General features: G+C 36.9%; 1 protein-coding gene across 2 annotated transcripts; it reads left to right on the top strand.

The window, feature by feature from the left end:
* The first annotated feature begins 442 nt into the window (after positions 1-442).
* LOC103481403 (uncharacterized) lies at positions 443-19,319 on the top strand. 2 transcript variants are annotated; one of them, XM_017310848.2, is made up of 13 exons: positions 443-689; positions 5,712-6,026; positions 6,755-7,048; positions 7,774-8,079; positions 8,689-8,799; positions 11,594-11,755; positions 12,764-13,078; positions 13,164-13,214; positions 13,973-14,227; positions 15,136-15,483; positions 16,850-17,119; positions 17,924-18,169; positions 19,035-19,319. In XM_017310848.2, exons 1-13 carry the CDS (start codon positions 638-640, stop codon positions 19,064-19,066), a joined length of 2,757 nt encoding a protein of 918 aa, XP_017166337.2. In that variant the 5' UTR covers positions 443-637; the 3' UTR covers positions 19,067-19,319. The 2 variants fall into 2 exon arrangements, with proteins under 2 accessions (XP_017166337.2, XP_008435031.3); XM_008436809.3 differs by having other exon boundaries at positions 445-689; positions 12,848-13,078.
* Positions 19,320-20,004: the final 685 nt, after the last annotated feature.

Below are 20,004 nucleotides of genomic sequence, written 5' to 3'. Positions count from 1 at the left end.
CATGTGAGCTTAACCTAAAAAAAAATCCCTGCCAATTTTCAACTGTTGGGGCTCAAAATAAATGAAAATGTATTCCTCCTTTTTCCGTTTTCTATCTACGATGGCCCTAATAGTTTCAATATCCAAAGTGAAACAAGATAAACATCTAATTAAGTGAATAGTTAGACTTTCCTCCAGCCGTTAACCCTCATGACGGCTGGGACTAAACTCTGTGAAGGAGAACAGAATCTCCTTTTCTCTCCTAAATGTAACTTCTTGCTCTCTCAGAAAAGCGCTGTAGTGTCGGCTGAGTGTTTGCCCACACCAGCTCAGTGGGGATTACTCTCCGTTTGTTCACGGCAACGCTGCGCCAATGTCAAGCAGCTCCCCAGAAAACCTTGGACTCCGGCCCGTGTGAATTTTAAGTGACCCGTTTCCTCCACTTGTGCTTCCCCGCACATCTTTCCCCTCTTTCCTCCTTTATTTGGAGGAACGTCCACATATCAAAGAGCCTCCTTTCACTCCCTGTGAGGCCCAGGAACAATATTTCTTGTTCCTTCGGGACGATCCCGCCCCCTGTCACCTCGGACCTCTATATAAGCATTAGCCTGCAGAACGGACCTGTTGATAAGATCCTGCAGTGAAGACAAGCCCGACCATGCGGTGTAAAGTCCTCGTCTTTGCTGTGCTCCTGGCTCTCATAAAGCCTGGTGAGTATTGTGTGTTATTACACTAACAGGCCTGCATGGATAATCCGGGGCTTAATCTGCGGTTTCCAGCTCAAACTGGACGTTTGTAAGAGTTTAACAGAGTTTTACTTCCTGTTTTAACTCTCAGAGGGAATTTATGCTTTGTAATATTGTGATCATGCAATATTAAAGTGGTGTACATTCATGCATAATGATGAAAAAGTAGAAAAATGTAGATTTATTTCTTTAAATTATGTGAATTCAATGCATACACTGCAAAAACACAACATCTTACCCAGAGTTATTGGCCTAGTTTCTAGTCCAAGTATCTTAATGCACTTCAAATAAGACAAACTAACTTAAAAAGTTACTTTTCAGCACAATATAGAGGTTTGTTTTAAGTTTATAATTCCTTAATATTGATGATAAATTACTAGTTCCTTTGGCAGATTATTGCTCTTATATCAAATCAAATTTTATTTTCATGGCACATTTAAGCAACAGTCCAGTTCAAAGTGTTTTATGTCATAAGAACATAAATCAACAAACCAACTACCACTTTTTCAACAGTATTAATCAATTATTTACTTAACACAAACCTCCATATCTTGCTGAAAAGTTACTTTTAAGATAGTTTGTCTTATTTTAAGTGAACTAAAATATTTGCTCTAGAAACTAGACCAAAATTACTTGGTACAATTTTGTGTTTTTGCAGTGTATCAGCACCGATATTGCAGTTTTTGCATTAAGTACTGCCATTATTTACTTATTTATGATCTGATAATGCTGATAAACAGAGGACAAGGAAGTAGGAAAAATGAAAAAAAAAAAAAAAAGAGTCTTCAAAAGAGTCTCTAAGTGAATCACTGTAATAATGTTTTCTAGGACTTTATGTTAATTTTTATCCACATATTCCCTGGTGAAACATGATGTCTGCTGTGTTTTTATGAAATGATTGTCTAGTGTGGCCGACTCTTCCTGCTGCAGGAAAAGTAGAACATTAAAACCGAATTATTTTAAGAATAAAAATATAGCTTCTTTAAAAATCTTCACTAAAACAATACATAGAACAATACAACTGATTTGGGTAAAAGGTCCTTCAGCCTTTATTTGAAATCCTAGCAAAGGTGTGGAAAATAAATGAATACTGTACTGCAGTACTTTAACTGAAAAGAAAATTAAGAAAAATGCAAGTTTTAATCTGACAGAAGTTGTTCAGCAAAAAATATCCTACATGAAGAAATATATTTTTTTAAATTCTTAATTACATGAGACCAGATGAGGACTTGACTTTATTCTGCACTGCAGAAAATATAAATCTTAAGTTTTTAAATCTAGTTCCTGGTTCAAATATACAGTATTGTTACATTAGTAATCTTCCTAAAAAAATAACATTTTCTGTCCTACCATCGCAAACATTAACATAAGGAGTTTTTGTAGGCCTTTAACTAGGTCAAATGAGATCAAGATTGAACTTTTCAGCAACAAAACACTCCAGGTGGGTGAGGTGTGAAACAAAAACCTTTAAGTACAGTAGGCGAAATATGATGCTGTGGGCTTGTCTCACCTCCAGAGGCCTTGCTAAACATGTTAAATAAAAATAAATTGGTCACATATTGGAATCTGAAAACAGGTTGTTCTACACAAATATTACCAAGTAATTTTGTTCTATGTTCAAGTGCAAATACCTTAGTTCACAAGAAATAAGATTTAAAAAAATTCATAAGCAACTTTTCAGCAAGATAAAAGTTCTTGTTCTAATTTCCATAGTATTGATTAAAACTACTGGAACTAGAACTTTTTCCACCAAAATAAAGGAGTTATTTACTTAAATCAATCTTGCTAAAAAGGTTTCCAGTGAGTTAGTTTTGTCTTATTTTAAGTGTAAGATATTTACACTGGAAACCAGAACAAAGCTACTTTTCGCACTTTGTACTTTTGTGTTTTTGCAGTGCACCAGTTTAAAACAAATGACTCCCCAGACGGAATCACTGCAAAAATACAAATATCACCAACTATTTCTGGTCTAGTTTCTACTGTAAATATCTTAGTGCACTCAAAATAAGACCAAACAAACTTACAAGTAACTTTTCAGCAAGAAAATAAGAGCTGGTTTTAATTCAAAAATCCCTTATATTGATGAAAAAGTTCTAGTTCCAGTGGCGCCATTACCTAGCAACCCCAGCCAAGCCCAGCCTGTTACCTAGCAACCCAGTTCTAGTTCCCTTGCAGATTATTTCACTTGTAACATTGGGAAAATATCTTGCTGTAGGTAAAATAATCTGTAAGTTTAACTCATACATTTTCATGAATTATTATTGACTTAAGATAAAAAAAAAGTTCCAGTTGTGCCTCAGTGTGGAAAATAACTTTCTCAAATGACTGATTGCAGCTGAGGTTGAAACTACTTCACCTTATTTGCACTTATAAGCAACAAAAAGGCGTCGTTCAGTCCTAAAGGCTTGTCTGTCACACTTTGCTGGAGGTGAAACATAAACACTTGAGTGTGGAAAGTTTCGTGTAACTTGGTGCCGTATCTGCATGCAAGTATTTATTGTGCAGGTTACTAATTAAGCTGATTAGAAGACTTTATATTTTCACCGATTCATTGAGAGTGGGTTATACTGCGATTACTGATTTACCTTTAGAGAGGAAAAGAATGAAACTAAAACACTAGAGTCTGGAGACGAGCAATAAATAAAATAAAAATCGGCCTATTTGTGTTAAAGTCCAGGTTCCAAGACTGATTTGATTTAAAAAATGTTTGTTTGAATTCAGTGTTGCTTTCAAATGTACAGCGGGTTTTTCATTCCAGGAAGAAAATTAAATAATTTCCTATGAGTTTGTAGCTTCCTTCTTCCTGTTTCTGTTGCAGAGAATATTACAATAAATATATGAAATAAAATAGAAACATTTGCATCTCAGCCAACTAGAATACCATCTAGAAGATAATTTAGTTTCAGTAATTAAAGTTAAATGTGAAACTGATATATAACTAAAATAAAGATTATAAATAATCTTTATTTTAGTTTTAAACAATGTGATTTAATTTTAGAAAATTACAAACTTGAGAAAAATAAGTTATGTCACAAAGGTCACTGTTAGACAAACTAAATGTGAACAGGATGATTTACTTAAGCATACTGATGGAAAGTTGAGTGAAAGGAAAAAGTTTGGCAGATAAATGGAATCTTTGTAATAAAAGTGGAACAAAAAGCACATTTAGGAGATTTGGGGAGACCCAAAAGGCCTGGACCGCAGCTGGAGTTGGTGATGCAGGAACCTGCACACATGGACTGAACCTGCACACATTACTTGAGTTGGGCCACTCCTGACCCACAGGGAGCGTCAAAAGCATCTTACCTGGGACAAAAAGGACAACCAACCGTCTTTTGTTTTTGTTTACTTATTATTATTATACTTATTTTAACATTATACATTTTTTTTTCTTGTATTTCTTTTCTTTTCATCAAATAGCCAACCTCTTATCGTTTTTTGGTGCCGTTTTAAACCTGTTTTTAAAGTGCTACATAAATACATTTTATATTGACAAGGACTGCACTGTCTCAGTGTAGTCCTTGTCAACTACACTGACAAGGACTATACATTAATAAAATATATTTAGATAAAATATATTTTATTTAAATCACTTTAAATTAGTTTTATGTAATATTGTAACTTTATGGATTTTTTTTCCCTTCTACTCAATTTTCCAGTAACATACTCAGATACTACAGCCAACCTCTTAAGTAATGACCTCTTGCACCTTACCCTTCTTGTTATTGGTTTTGTGTAATATTCTTACTTTCTATAATTTTTTATCCTTCCCCTCAACTTTCCATTAACATACTCAGATACTACAGTCCAGTGACGTGCGGTGAGGTTCATAGCTGGTGAAGCACCGACTTAATTATAATCGGATTTACAAATCTAGACCCCCTGCATGTTATTGTTTACATAAGGAAATTTCGCGCATGCGTACAATGCTGGAGGGCAAAAAGACTATTCTTTAACATGTGATGCTTAGCCGCGCCGCCGCCGCAGAATAATTCCGTTATCTCAATCAAACTTGACATGTAGATATTAATTTCGTGCTGTGCCTAACAGCAAAGGGAGAAACCGTTAAAGTACAACTCAAAACCACGTCTTTCTCGCTCTCTGTATCAGCGCAGCTACTGTATGGCTAGATCGCTGTTACAGTCTCTTACTCTGCAGTTGTGGAGTCACAGTGTCTGGGTTCATGAGCGCCCCCAGCGGTGAGGCACGAGAACTGCCTGCCTCACCTCGAATCTGTTCTCTGCCGTTTCTGATGGCTCCTCAGCACACGAAACACGTTACACACACAGTTGGTGACAATAAAAACACAGTACATTAAATACATAAGCTAAATTATGGAAAATCAGTACATACATTGAATGTTGTTAACTATTTTATTGGCGACGTACAGACAGAAGGAGCATGCGCTCATAGAGTGGCAACCGGTGCAGTTAGCGAGAGGTTGCGCAATTCCAGATTAGGCTCAGCTCGCTGCTGCCTCACCGACTTCGCTTGCAAGCATTTGAATGGGAAAACGCGAAAATTCAGCGATTTTGAAGAAAAGAAATCATCAGATTTTTAAATTAAATGAAAAATAGGTACTTTATAGTACAAACCATAGGGTGAAAATATCTTTATAAATTATTTTATTGTTATATATTATTTTTCTATGATGGTAGATGAGGCTCTGCCTCACCTGCCTCCCCTGACCACACGTCACTGCTACAGTCAACAGTTTAAGCAATTACCTCCTTTTTTATTGGTTTTATGTAATATTCTAATTTGATGGATCTTTTTCCTTCCACTTAACTTTCCAGATACTTACTCTTCTTGTTTATTTGTTTTATGTGATATTCAAACTTTCAGATAAACTGAATTTTTTGTTTCATTACCTCCAAGTTATAACAAAATTAACAACTTAAACGCATCACTCTGTGAAATTATCGACATGAGTTTTCCTTTTTGAATGAACTTCACTGAGATGTGCTTCTGTTTGCTCTGCTTCAGTGTCTGCTGATGAAATCGAGGCGAACCCAAACACAAATGCGACGCTCCGCTGCAGCTTCTCCCCACCAGGAGACAAAATGGACGTCTCTCTGATCAGAGTCAACTGGACGAGAGAAAACTCGACTGTCGCCTCCTTCGATGGAGCAGAAGAAGAAATAAAGGAGGGATTCAGCTGGGATCCATCCGATTTCACCAACGGGGATTTTTCCATCTCCATCCTCAGCGCCAGCTTCAGTCTGCAGGGGATTTATAAATGCACAGTCAGCTACAACTCTACAGACCTGTTCTCTAGAAATGTTACATTTAGTATTCTAGGTATGTTATAGTTCACTTGTTTCTAATAGATTCATACTGTAAAACTGAAGCAAAAATTTAAAGTCTACAACGGCGTATTAGAGATTTTGTGGTTAGGAAGAAAGGAGTACATTTCTGCCAAAAGAGCACCAAAATTTTCTAGAAAAATATTGGAATTTTCTGAGCTACAACAATCATAAATTTGTAAGAAAAAAATTCAAAAGTTTGAAATTTACCTCAGAAATTTCTAGAAACAACATGGAAATTTTTGATATGCAAAAGTCTAAAGTTTGCTAGAAAGAACTCAGAAATTTTCCAGCGTCTGAAATGTCAAATTTTCCAGAACATTTTTTTACATTTTCAAGCTACTGGTAATAAATGAGTGAGGGAAAAAATGTGACATTTGGAGATCAAGAAATTTTCTAAAAGAAAAAAGAATTTCTGAGCTCCAAAAGTCGAAGTTTGCTAGAAATAACTCAGAAATTTTTAGATTAATCTCAGAAATTTTTCATGAAAAACGAGGAAATTTCTGAACTCCAAAAGTTGAAAATTTGTGGGGGGAAAAAATCAGAATTTTTCGATTAATTTAACATATTTTCAAAAAAAAAAAATTCTGAGCTCCAAAATGTTGACTTTTGGAAAAATGTCAACTTTTTGACAGAAATGTACTCTTTTTTTTTCTGTATACCTTGGCCCTAACGCTCCATTGTGAAAGTCTGCTTCCTTTCTCTGTTGTTTCTGCTCTTTAGCGCCCCCTTCAGTCTCTGTGCCTCAGAAGTGGGTTCTGTTAGAAAAAGAGAGCCAGCTTGAGTGCCATGCCAGAGGCTTCTACCCACCGCCGGTGTTTTTCTCCTGGACCCGAGAAGAAGAAGTGATCCAGCCGGCCCTGCAGGTGGAAGGCGAGCCGAGTCCGGATGGATTCTACACGGCGGTGAACAACCTGACCTTTTACCCATCCAAAGAGGACCAGAACGTGACCTTTAGCTGCCAGGTGTCACACAGAGGCAGCACCAAGGAGCTGGACTTCCGGCTCAGTGTCACCCGTGAGTTTATTTTCAACAGAAAAATGCTCTGAGGCCTGAGGCTTAGCATAAAAAGCTCATTATGACAGAGTATTAGGATCACAGTACAGTTTTATATATTTTCAACAAAAAACTTGAGAATTTCTGTGTTTAAAAAATAAAAAATTTGCTAGAAAAACGCTGAAATTTTTTAGATTAATCTCAGACATAATTTCAGAACTCCAAAAATTAAAAATTTTAAATAAATAAAAACTTTTAAATTTCTGAGTTTGAAAAGTTAAGAATTCCTCCCCGCCCTCCCAAAAGAAGAAGAATAAAAAAATGTTTTAGAAATTTTTGACTTTCAAAAGTAAAAAAAAAAAAATTACTTTTGGAAAATTTCTCACTTTGGAAAGTCAAAATTTTCAAAAGTTGAAATTTGCCATCATTTTAAACTTAAGAGATTTTCAGGTTTTTCCTAGAATTTTTTTTTTAGATTAATCTCAAAATTTCTAAAACTTTTTACTTTTAAACTTTTTAAATACTTTTTTAGATTAATCTAAAATCATATGTGTTTTCTTTTTTCTTGCAACTTTTGAACTTTTAGACCTCAGAAATTATAAACTTTTTTCTAGAAAATTTCTGAGATAATTCTACATTTTTTAGTTTTTTGGCATAATTTCTTTTACCCACAATAGCCTTATTACACCGCTGCATCTGATTTAAATTAATTTGAGTCTGAAGATTATTCTTGCTTGTCTTCTCAGATCTCCCTTCTGTCAGATTGTCCGTTGTTCAGACTCGCTCCACCAACGCTCCTCTTACTCTTTACTGCGATGTGGAGCGTTTCTACCCAGAGGACGTGTCCGTGTCCTGGTTCCAGAACGGCACGGCGCTCCCGGACCCCCCGGCCACGGATCAGAACCCGGACCGGACCTACAGCACCAGGCGGTATTTCACGTTGAGCCCGGAGCAGAGGCGCAGGCGCGGCACGGTGGAGTGTGCAGTGAACCAACCGGGGGCGGTGGATCCGACCAGAACGTCAGCAGACCTGGACAAGCTGGACCCTCAGGGTAAAAGCTCAACATGCTGGTCTACACTGCAAAAACACAAAGTCTTACCAAGTCGCTTTAGTCTAGTTCTAACTGCAAATATCTTAGTACTCTTGAAATATGATAAAACTAACTTACAAATAACTTTTCAGGAAAATATAGCAGCTTGTTTTGAGTAAATCTCATAAAAAGACATTTTCACACATTATAAGTGAAAAAATCTCCTAGTGAAATTAGTATTTTTTTCTACTTTCACATATTACTTAAACTAATGCTGAAAAGTTACTTTGAATCCAGTTTTGTCTTATTTCAAGTGTACTGAGATATTTGCACGAAAAACTAGACAAAATATTTGCTAAGATTTTGTGTTTTGCAGTGTAGGAAGACAGTAAATAATTTATTTTCTATTTTTGTGGATTCTAAGACAATATTTTTAAAATGTGATAGTTTTTTTTCTGAGAATCTCTGAGCTTGGAAATGCTCTCTCATATCTGTAGCATCCAGATTAAATAAAATATCTTCTTCTGGTATCTTGAGCTGCTTGAAATGTGGATTCTTTTAAAGTGTATTTTAGTTTTTGATGTTTTTGTTCTTCTTCATTAAGTTTTTCCTTCTTTTTCCCTCTGCCAGATGAAGCTCCTGTGTTGACAAAGTCAGCCAAAGCATCCGTGGCCATGATGTGTATCTCCATTGTGTTGGTCTTCCTGCTTTGCTTCGGCTTTTCCTGGAGGAGGAGAGACGGTGAGTCAGAGCCTGAGATGCAGAAAGTTTAAAGGGGTTCTGTTACTCAAAATGATAATTTTTCAGTTTTTTGTTCTTTCATTTGTCTCTGCTGCTTCTAAAAACAACCCAAGTACTTAAAAAAAAAGCATCCAGCTGTTTTATTGGCAATAACTTAATGTTTTTTTGTTTCAAAAACCTCCCGACTGTTAAGTCACATTCAACTGTGCCGTTACCTAGCAACCCCAGCAAAGCCAAGGCCTGTTACCAGGCAACCCAATCTGAACTCCAGAACGTTTTGAGAGTTTTTTTGTTGACATATCATCTAGAAACCACTTGTTGGTGACTCTGGAGGAGCTGCAGAGATTCACAGCTCAGGTGGGAGAATGAGTGGATAGGTAATATGTGCAGCACAAATCTGACATTTATGGAAGGGCTAAATACAGATACAACCCTAAACAGCTAGAGACATGATAGGATGGTTTAGATTGAAGCATATTCATGTGTTAGGATGTCCTAGTCAGAGTCCAGACCTATATTGAGTTGAGAATCTATGGAAAGACTTAAAAATTGGTGTTTACAGGCTTTTTCAAGTCAGTCTGACTGAGCCTGACTGAAGGATGTCAGTCTGAAAACTCATGAGGCAATTATATAAGAACATATCAGTTTGCATGTATCCTGTCCAATCTGCATCACAATCAAGTACAACTTTGTGTTGGTTTACCACAGAAAAGTTTTTTTAAGTGTTTATGGTTACCTCATGATGAAATGTAAAAACTGTTAAAGGTCCGTTTTGAGTGGCACATTATGGACTTGGTGAGTACTATATCATTATGTGATGCCTTTTTAAGGCTAAAACGTTTTAAAAACTGGGTAAAACAAATAATGCATGAGTTTATCTTCTAAAAGGTAAGGCACACAATCAGGCACTGCAAAAACACAACATCTTACAATGTATTAATTTCTAGTTTCAAATGCAAATATCTTGAAATAAGACAGAACTAACTTACAAGTCATTTTCAGCATCATGTATGTGACCAGCAGGTGGGCATCTTTTTAAAAGTAACAAGATGCATCCAAACACAGATTTAACAGTGCACAATATTTTATTAAACAATTTTCCTTAAAACAATTCTCTTGTTAAAAATTAGGCTTCGGTCCTACTACTCGGTCCCTGGAACAAAAGGAACACATAAGGTACAGGACGGACAAGTTAAATGATTCCAAACTAAATAAACAAACATGCAATACAAAAGAAAGTAGTAAAAACAAAAAGAAAACATGCAATGCAAAAGAAATGAGTAAATCAAACAAAAACTATAAAAGAAAACACTTCAAACAATGGAAAAAATCGTTGTCGTCATCCGCTTCCAAATGCCCTTCGATGCAGAGGAATAATGCCCCACCCATACAGCCTGCCCAATCCGCAACAGGTTTAGTTGAGAGCGGCCCAAACAAACAACGGCAAGACAAGACAGCAGAGCGTCCAAAGCGCTGCAGCTCCAAACACAATCAGTTGCCTGAAACAGAAAACCCATTAACGGTGTATCCAGATTAAATAAATCAAAAGCTAAATAGCAGGTAGTTTACCCAGGGGTGGAAACACAGCCTAACCCGGGAGGAAGCGGGTCAGCAGATGAGGACCAGACGGAAGCCGCACGCCACAGCAACCCCCAGCTGCAGCCGGCAATGCCATCAGAGCAACACTGCAGAAACGCACGATAGGTGTAGCACCCAAAAACCAACCATGATCTCAACCACGGATAGCAAAACTGGCACTTACGATTGCAGACGAGTCGACCAAACACACAAGCCGACATGTAGCCGCCGACCGTAGCAACAGTGAGAGAAACAAAGACGCACGCACCCTGCAGCGGCCCGCCCAACTACAAAGGCATTCAACGATGCCCGGTGCACAGAGTGGGGGAGGGTGGAACAACATCCCACCACATGTAGAAGATTGTTTTAAGTCACTAATTCCGTAAAATTGATGACAAAGTTTTGGTTAAATTAGCAGATTATTTTACTTAAACCAACATATTTTATCCAAATTATAAGTGAAATAATCTGCTGGTGGAACTTAAACTTTTTTCATATTTACATTATTCTCAACCAAAAATAATTAGTAAGATATTCTGTTTTTGCAGTGTAGGAAGAGAGTTGACGATTTATTTTCTATTTTCATGGATTTTAACAACAATATGTCTCACATTACCAGAAATATTAGAACAAAAACACAAAATGGTAAAAAAGAGTATTATAATCACATTTTCTGCAAAAACTAAACATATTTTTAGATCAGTCATTTGTTGTCTTTATTTAGCCCACAAAATATTTAAAAAAAAATAACAGATTTACTTTACTTTATGAGAATATATCTCTTTTAAAGTATAACAAAAATGCTTCAAAATGAGGGAGAATTTATTTTTTTTATTCAGTAAATGACAGCTTAAATCCCTTTTGCACCGCTGCAGCAGCGTGTTCACATGTTCACTCAGGAAATGTCACGAAGCTGCTGTTAGAGCTGCTGTGACCCACCACATCCTAAACAGGCCAGTTTAAAAATGAAAACATTTAGAGCTCAGTGTTTCAGCTGTTTTTCAGTTTTCTGGAAGTTTTTTCCAGATTTGTGTTGCATAATAAAATAACTTAATTGTGCAATAATAATCAAGTAATTATCATGTGGCTGGAAAACCCATAATAAAATTATTTTGGCCCACAATGCAAAACGTTTGGACGCCACTGGGTTAGAGGTCAAATTTACGGGAAGGCCAGATGAAGGAACTGGTTTTTTTTAACGCTCTCATTTCCACAGAGAAACAGAAGTCGCTCACTGTGTCAGGAATCATCCTGCCGCCGCACGTCATCGTCGGCCAAAAGGGGCGGGTGAGCGTGAGCATCGAGGGCCGGCGCGTGGACCGGGTCCAGACCAGGTGGTTCCTCAACGACACCGCCATCAATGACACCTCGCTCACAGGTTGGGACACTTCAGACGCAGCAGGTTTCATCAAACTGAGCTAAACTTGGATTGAATAGCAGGAATGAATTTGTTTTTTTCTTAGTGCAAATACAAGAAAAGTGAAAAAAATGTAAGCAAAATGTTGTGCATTTTAGATTAACAGGAAAAAGGATGAGTGCAGGTCAAAAGGTTGATCTGGGATTCTAGAGAGAAGAAATATCAGACCATTTCTGCATCATCCAGCACTCCAAACGGTTTAGTTTCTACTGCAAATATCTTAGTACACTTGAGATAAAACAAAACTTACAAGTAACTTTTCAGCAAATTATAGGAGCTTGTTTCAAGTTAGCAATTCCTTAATATTGATTAAAAACTAGTAGTTATAAGTGAAATAATCTGCCAGTGCAACAAGATATTTCAAGCTCCTGTTTATTGAAGAAAAGTTTCTTGTGAGTTAGTTTGGTCTTGTTTCAAGTACTAATAAAATTACATGGAAGAAAGTCCATAAAATTACAAGAATAAAGTCATAAACTTACAAAAAAGTAGTCATAGAATTACACGAATAAGATTGTAAAATTACTAGAATAGTGTTATAAGATTACGAGGAAAAAGTTGTAAAATTACAAGAATAAAGTCATAATAGAATAAACTCGTACAAGAATGAAACCGAAACAATATGAGAATAAAGTTGTTGTATTTCAAGTCATTGAATAGTATAACTTTATTCTCAAACAACTTCATTCTTGTAATATTTTATACTATTTTTCTCATAACGTTACTTTGTTCTTGTGGTTTTATAACTTTATTCTCATAATTTTACTTTATTGATTTTTATTAGTATAGCCCTAGTACTGCGTCATATATTTGCACTAGAAACCAGACCAAAAACACTTGGTAAGATTTTGTGTTTTTGCAGTGCAACAACTTTTAAATAAGTGATGGTGAAATATTTGCGCATCTAACTTGTAATGTTTTCTCATCAACGTCTCCATAATCCTCCCGCCTGACAACATTACATGCAAATAGGAACTTCCAGGTCTAACTTTAACTGCCTTTACACTCCGCTAACCACCATCCACCTGCCCTTCGGTCTAACTCTCACCTCCCCAGCTTCAGAGAAAGGTCCTCTGCTGACCCCCGGAGGCGAGATGGGGTACTACAAGCTGCACACGCAGGGGCCGGTCCTCTCCTCCGGGAAGGGGACCCAGCAGCTGGTTTCCGCTCTCACCTTTGTCCCGCGGATTTCTCTGCACAAGGGCGCTGTGTTTAAATGTCAGGTGTCCTATGTGGGCAAGGACAAGATTGTGGAGGAAAGAGTGTCGGAGAGGTTTACTATTCTCTGTAAGAAATCCTGTTTTTTCTCTTCAAATACGTTTAATTTTTCTTTATAATCTGTTTGTAACAATACTTTTTTTTTTGTACGCAGCTGCTCCAGAGGTGTCTGAAATACAGCTGGCAGAGACAGAAAATAATCCAGGTAAATAAAATCCTCATGTAAAAAATTCTCCACATCCGTTGACATTAACACCACAAACTTCATTGGGAGTAGTGAGTTTAGACCACAAGACTGAGTCAGTAAACATCAATTTTCAGCAGTATTATGCTGTGGGAATGCTTTTAGCACAGACAAGGAAGCTGATCAAAACCGATACATGGCACCCAGAGTAGCTGTTTACATTTACTTAGTTTTTATTATAATGTACTTTTTACGTTCACGAGTAATTTATCGCTACTCTTACTTGAGTAAAATGTAATGTGAGTAACTTCACTGAATAAAGAACAAACATGCTGCAACCAAAAATTCACCAGACACACACCTGCAGTTTTTGTTAAAGTGTCATGATTTTAATATTAAAATACATTGATTTGGAAAAATATAAATTTTGCCTGATTTTGTTTCGTAATTAGGAGACTTATATTTTCATTTTGGTCTTTAAAATACCAAAATTTCCATATTTTGCTCTGTTTGATTATGTAATTTTTAAATATTAAGTGATTGATGTTTTGATCACTTACTCAGTACTTGAGTTTCCTTTTTACTAAATACTTTTTTACTCTTACTTGAGTAATTTCTTGGATGGCTACTTTGTACTTTCACTTGAGTGAAAATATGAATCATGTCCCACTTTGTGTTTGCCTGCCAGTCCCACTAAAACGCATTCAGGTTTGTGTATTAAATGTAGCATCCAGTGTGTTAGTCTCCCGTGTTGTCAAAGCTGCATCCTTTTCTTTCAGATGTCATCAACATGACAGTGGGGGCAACACATTTCCATCCGGATGTCATTACCTTCCGCTGGTTCTGTCAGGGCGGGGAGCTCAGCCCCGTGGCTTCCAAGGCCTCTTCGTCGCCTCGGCCCAATTCAGAGGGCTTCTTCTCCGCCTTCAGTCAGTGCAAACTTCCTCGCCGCGAGGTGGAGAAGGGCGCCACCAAGGTGTGGGTGAGCGTGCACCACGTCGCCCTGAAGCAACCAATCACCCGCGAGACCAGAGGTGCCCACAACAGACAACGAGCTGCGTTTCCATTTACCAAAAAATTGTGCAAACTGAAATTACGAGAAAAAAAAGAACTTAATAGAAACACGCCAATTTTGACAAAACTCATGTTTTGCCGTAAAACGTTTTTGTGCTAGAACCATATCGAAAGACTTTTTTCTCATCACATGAATCACGTGATCAACAACCGGATGTTACTACTGCCGGAAACTGCAAAGACGACAGGAAGTGGTACGAGGACGATGGTTTGTTTTTGTTTTTTCAGACAATGTGGAGCCGATTCCACCAGAGCTCTCACAGCGTCACAGTTCATAAGAAGTTGGTTGTTATTCAAATATGTTGAATCCATAGCTCTTCTGTGAAATCACCAACTACAAATTCCTCAAAATTGTCCTGAAAAGTTACTTGCAAGTTAGTTTTGTCTTATTTCAAAAGTGCTGAGATATTTGCACGGTGGAGTGTTAGGGCCACGCTTAGAAAAAAAAATATTATAAGAATAAAGTAATAAAATTACAACTTTAGTCTTGTAATATTATGAATTTATTCTTGAAATATTATGACTTTATTTTCATAATTTTTTTTATTAGCACAGCCCTTACGAAATAAGACACCGACATCTCCTCTTATTGGCTGATGGATGATGAGCACCATGCCTGAATTATGAATATTTCTCATGTAACTGTTTACACCTATTTTAATGGCTTATAAACAAGCTTATTCGCATGTGATTTTAATTTAATTTCCCATTTAATGGACACACAGAAATTGCAAAATTACAGGGTTTTTTTCGGCATCAGCAGAATATTGACAAAAGTTTGCGCACATTTGTAATGGAAACACAGCTGATAAAAAGAAACTTTACCTGTAACATACGTCACATTTCTGCCACATTTATTTCCTTTCAGGCTTCATCAAAAGGCCGTGCGTGTCTGATGTTGTCAGCTTCACTCATGCCTCGGATCCGAGCTTCACTCTGGGATGTGAGATCACAGATTTCTACCCTCCGAACATTTCAGTCACGTGGCTGAAGCTCGGAGATGGAGAGGAGGATGACAGAGAAGAGGAGGTGATAGAGGGAGGAGAGCTGTGGGGCCCCATACAAACTGAGCCCAGGCTCTTCAGGGCCACAGCGACTCTGAAGAGGAAACCAATCCTGCAGGAGAAAAAGGACAGAGGAGGCGGCATTACCTGCAGAGTCCAGCATTGTTCCCTAAAGGAGCCGATAGAGAGACACTGGAGAAACGGAGACAATGGTGGGAAATATTAACATTTACAGTTATTAAGGCCATATTAACACACATTAACAAATGTGACTCAAATCCGTATTTTTTGCCCAAATGCGACCTTTAACCAACTTCATCACTGCAGTCTGAATGACTTAATTATACGACAGAGTATTTGAACCAAACTAAGAAAAATAAAAAACAAATTAAATTATGAGTAAAAAGTTTTTAAGGGAATAAAGTGATAGTTTTATCAGAATAAAGTCATATGAGCAACAACGTATCAATAATATGAGAATTATTAGGAAAATAAAGTCATGAGAATCAAACCGTAATATTATGACTGTTCTCCTTATTGCTACAACTTTAATTTTGTAATACTATGACTTTATTCTTGTAATGTTCACTTTTTTGTCATAATTTTATTTATTTGATCATTTCTTTCACATTCAAAAATACTTTATTGATCCCAAAGGGAATTAAATGTTGTAACTCATTTTAATTAAAAATTCTTCAGAGTTAGGACTGTTGGCAGGAAAGATCTCCCGTAGAGGTCTGTCTTACAGCAAATCTGAAGAAGCTTTTGACTATAGCACTCAGTTTTTCTAAGACAGCCTCATGGAGAGGATGGTCAGGTTTGTTCATGGTTTTCTTGATTTCATGTAAAATCATTTCCATTATCATCTCCAGAGGCAGTTTTCCCAGAACAGTACCTGCCTTCTTTATTTATTATTTAATTCCCTAATATTCTGTCACACAATTCCAACCTTTTCAGCAAAAAAAAAAACAAAAACAGATCTGTTCGATTTCCATTTGTAGTAATTCGGATATTACAGTATTTTCACCGCTTCTGCAGTCTGGAAAATCATGTTGTATTTTATCCGAATTGTACGTGATTGAGGTGAAACATGTGTCTTAATTCTGGACCAGAAGAGACTAGACGCTGTAAATCAGGACGTAAACAATGACTGAAAATTATGGTTATGAATTTATCAATCGCAGTCCCTGGCTCTGACTACACATCCAAGCAAACTTTCCTGCATAAATTACAGTAAATGCTCCACAAAAAGCCATCGCTATCAATTAATCTTTCTTTTTATTATCATGTGACAACAATACTATCGGCTCTCATTGCTGAATAAACTTTAAAATCGATCCAAAACGGCTCAATCCACTATTACTTCCGTAAACAAAGCACTGCTGTGTGACGTCAACGTTCTTCTTCTGCGAATGCGGGTTGCTTTAGGGCCGTTAGCCATTTATACAGAAATCTCGTTGCTGTAGTGTTTAATTAGTAGCATGAACGGAATTATCAGCATGATGACTTGCTGTGTGAACGTAGCGTAAAGTCCTGATTCAGGCTTAACATTTGACGACTTCCTTCCGTTTTCTTTAGCTTCCCCGACCATTCCGCCGTCAATTTCCGTTTGTTGGAGCAGCGAAGGCGTCGGCGTGTTCTCCATCCTGCTGAAGGGAGGTCACCCCAAGGCCAAGCTACTCTGGTCCGCGGGGGGACCGACTTTCTCTCCGTTAGTGTCCAGTGAGACAGAGGAGATCGGAGAAGACGGACAGAGAGAACTGAAAAGTGTCTGCGCCCTGGAGGAGTCCGCGAACCTGCAGAGAACACCGGACAAACCGGAGAGACGCAAGAATGGCCACGCAATAAGTAAATGTCTATTATATGATATCACCATCCTAATACAATAGCCTGGTCATGTTTTGCATGATTTTATTATTTATTTATTTAGATTTTATTTATTATTTTTTAATTAATTTTATTTATTTGCCAAATTCGATTTTGGCACACACAAAAAGACGGGCTAATTAGATTAGATTATTTTTTTTAATACCCATAAAAACTTTTTTTATGAGTATCTTTAATAAGCTGTACTTATTACTTATTTTTATTTGAGTATTTTTATTGTGAAGTATCGCTGCTCTTTCTTCAGTGAAATTTCTGGATAATCGACTCACTGTGAGAATCTTCACTGAATGAAAAACAAGTTTGTTTTAACCAAAAATTCACCAGACATGAACCTGCAGTTTTCATAAGTTTTATAACTTGTGAAACTTTAATTGTGTTGTTAATATGACTAATTTTCATTTTGTTTGTTCATTTGGATCCCTATTTCTCAATGACAAACAATGGCTACTCTTCTTGGGCTCACATCGTAAACAAAACGTTTATTGCAAAAACAGTTACATAAATGCACAATCATAACACTTTATGTAATAAAATAATTAAGCTATATTAGAAATATAGTATACTTTCATAAATGTACAATTATAACCCAATGTAATAAAATCATTAAGCAGGGCTCTTTTCTTTTTGACCTTTAAAAAATCAAAATTTTCACACAATTTTATATTGTGGTCCATCTGGTTATGTAATTTTTAAATATTAAATAATTGATGTTGTGATCAGTTCAGTAATTGAGTCACCTTTTCAGATATGTAATTCTTCTTTCAGAAACAAAAGCTGCTGTCACAGACCCCGACACTGAAGGCATAGAATACATAGATGAGGAGACAATATCCGAGTCAGAGGAGGACGAAGAGGACAGCGATAAGAAAATGGCGGGCGCCGCCGGCGCGCTTCACATCAACAAAGTCAACCTGAGGATGGGTCTGAGAGATGGCGAGAGGGAACGTCTGAGAGTGTGTGTGGAGATCACACACCCGGCACTCAAGATTCCTGTTTACCGGACGTGGACAGGTGAGACCCTCAGTAGTGCACCTTTCATTTAAAGGGGCAGTGCTACGTAAAATTTACTTTTTTGAGCTTTGCATCATATTATAATATTATTATGTCATCAAAAACATTCCCGGAGTGTTGCCTTGATTCTTTCATGCATGTTTGAGAAATCCTTTAGTCTCCATGGCAACCATTCAGCTGTTCAAAACACCTGGGTGAACTTAGCTCCGCCTTCGAGGCGCAGCTCCGCCCCCTCTCAGCTCCTTCAGACTAGCCAGCAGCAATTAGCAAACACCTGGTGGAACTGCTCATCTGTTGTGGTACTTCCCAGTGAAATGCTGGTAAAAATGTTTAAAGGGTTAATAGAGGAACCATGTTGGGATGACTTCCTGAAGGCGGAGCTTCAGAAAGAACAGGAGTTTTTAAAGAGACAGAGACCCAATTATTGACTGAAAACAAGCTCCTATATCTTGCTGAAAAGTGAGTTTTAGATTAGTTTTGTCTTATTTCAAGTGTATTAAGATATTTTCACTAGAAACTACACCAAAAGTAGTTGGATTAAGATTTCATGTTTTTGCAGAGCATAACTACAGAGATAAAACATTAGAATGAAGCATGAGGGGGAAGCAGAGCGTCTTATTTATCTCTTCCAAATATAAGAAGTTATTTAAAATATTTCAACTTCCAGCTAAAATATGTTATTCAACAAACTTTATTCAAACGTTATCCTTTAGCATTTTAATTCCACTTTTAAATGTCAACCATAGTAACGTGAAACTTTTCTACTAGCAGACAAAAAGCTGCTTATATAAAATATTTACCAGTTAAGAAAAAAACTCCCACACTCAACAGGAAGTTTGCTCATCTGTGTGTTTTTCTCTTTCAGAGCCCAATGAGGAAATTTCATCCTCTGCATGAAGAAGATTCACAACTCTGCTTCCTTATTTCACATCCCTTCTAATGTATCTAATGTGATGTATTTATCTCTGGAGCTTAACAAAAATTACAGCATTCAGCTGCATCTCACATGTTTCCGCTGTTAGATGAGGGTCTATTTATATCTCTAGTCTTTTGTCTTTTACTTTCCTCTAAACCTTGTATGTTTTTCCCACAAAGGTTCCTATTTTTGTATGAATAAGCTGACGATAAAATAAAAACTAAATCATGTTGACCTGGATGTGTTTTGTCGTTTCTGCAGCTTTGGTGTTTAAAGTTATGTGCAAAAGTCGTAGCCGTTACCTGCCAAGATTAGTTCTTGTTTCAAAATATACTTCTGTTTTTTTTTTGTTTTGTTTTGTTTTTTTATGCTCTGACCACAGGAACAGCTCATTACTCATCTCTGCATATGTGCTGCAGAGATGAGCAAATTTATGTCACATTGATCACTTTTTGTACTGTTTTATTAAATGCCTCTCAGTGTTGCAGGACTGTGTTTATAAATTCTGTATTACAACATTTTGGTGTAAGTTGTACTTTCGGAAGCCCTGAAGCAATACTTCATGAGGCAGTGTACTTGAATCAGGAAGTGGTTTCTGGTATTAAGGCACGTTGAAGTTTTAACCAGAATCAGATCCGTTTGCCAAGTTTGGGTCACGAACAAGGAATTTCTTTTTCTTTCTCACTGAAGCTGCAAAAACCTGCAAACCTGTAAAAACTGCTTTTACAGATCAGTCGTGATTAATTAAATGTGACTTTTTTGACAAGAAAAACCCTTTAAAGTAAAGTGAAAATTAATGACAGTTAAAGACGTGTAGCATAAATATTAACCCCTTCAGTTCTGTTCCATTTTGACTTCACTAAGTATTCAACACCTTGGATGTTTTACTGTTTCTTCATTGCTTTTACAAATTAATTAG

The sequence above is a fragment of the Poecilia reticulata genome, chromosome 19 (assembly GCF_904066995.2).
Source record: "Poecilia reticulata chromosome 19, P_reticulata-male-v2, whole genome shotgun sequence".
NCBI classification, from domain to species: Eukaryota; Metazoa; Chordata; class Actinopteri; order Cyprinodontiformes; family Poeciliidae; genus Poecilia; species Poecilia reticulata.
Note: the sequence above shows the minus strand (reverse complement) of the source record. Positions and strands in the feature narration are given on the sequence as shown.

Coding starts and splice junctions, on each gene's coding strand:
- LOC103481403 (XM_017310848.2), top strand. CDS start 638: ATGCGGTGTAAAGTCCTCGTCTTTGCTGTGCTCCTGGCTCTCATAAAG. Junction 11,756..12,763: donor CAATGACACCTCGCTCACAG/GTTGGGACACTT, acceptor ACATGCAAATAG/GAACTTCCAGGTCTAACTTT. Junction 17,120..17,923: donor CAAGAATGGCCACGCAATAA/GTAAATGTCTAT, acceptor TTCTTCTTTCAG/AAACAAAAGCTGCTGTCACA.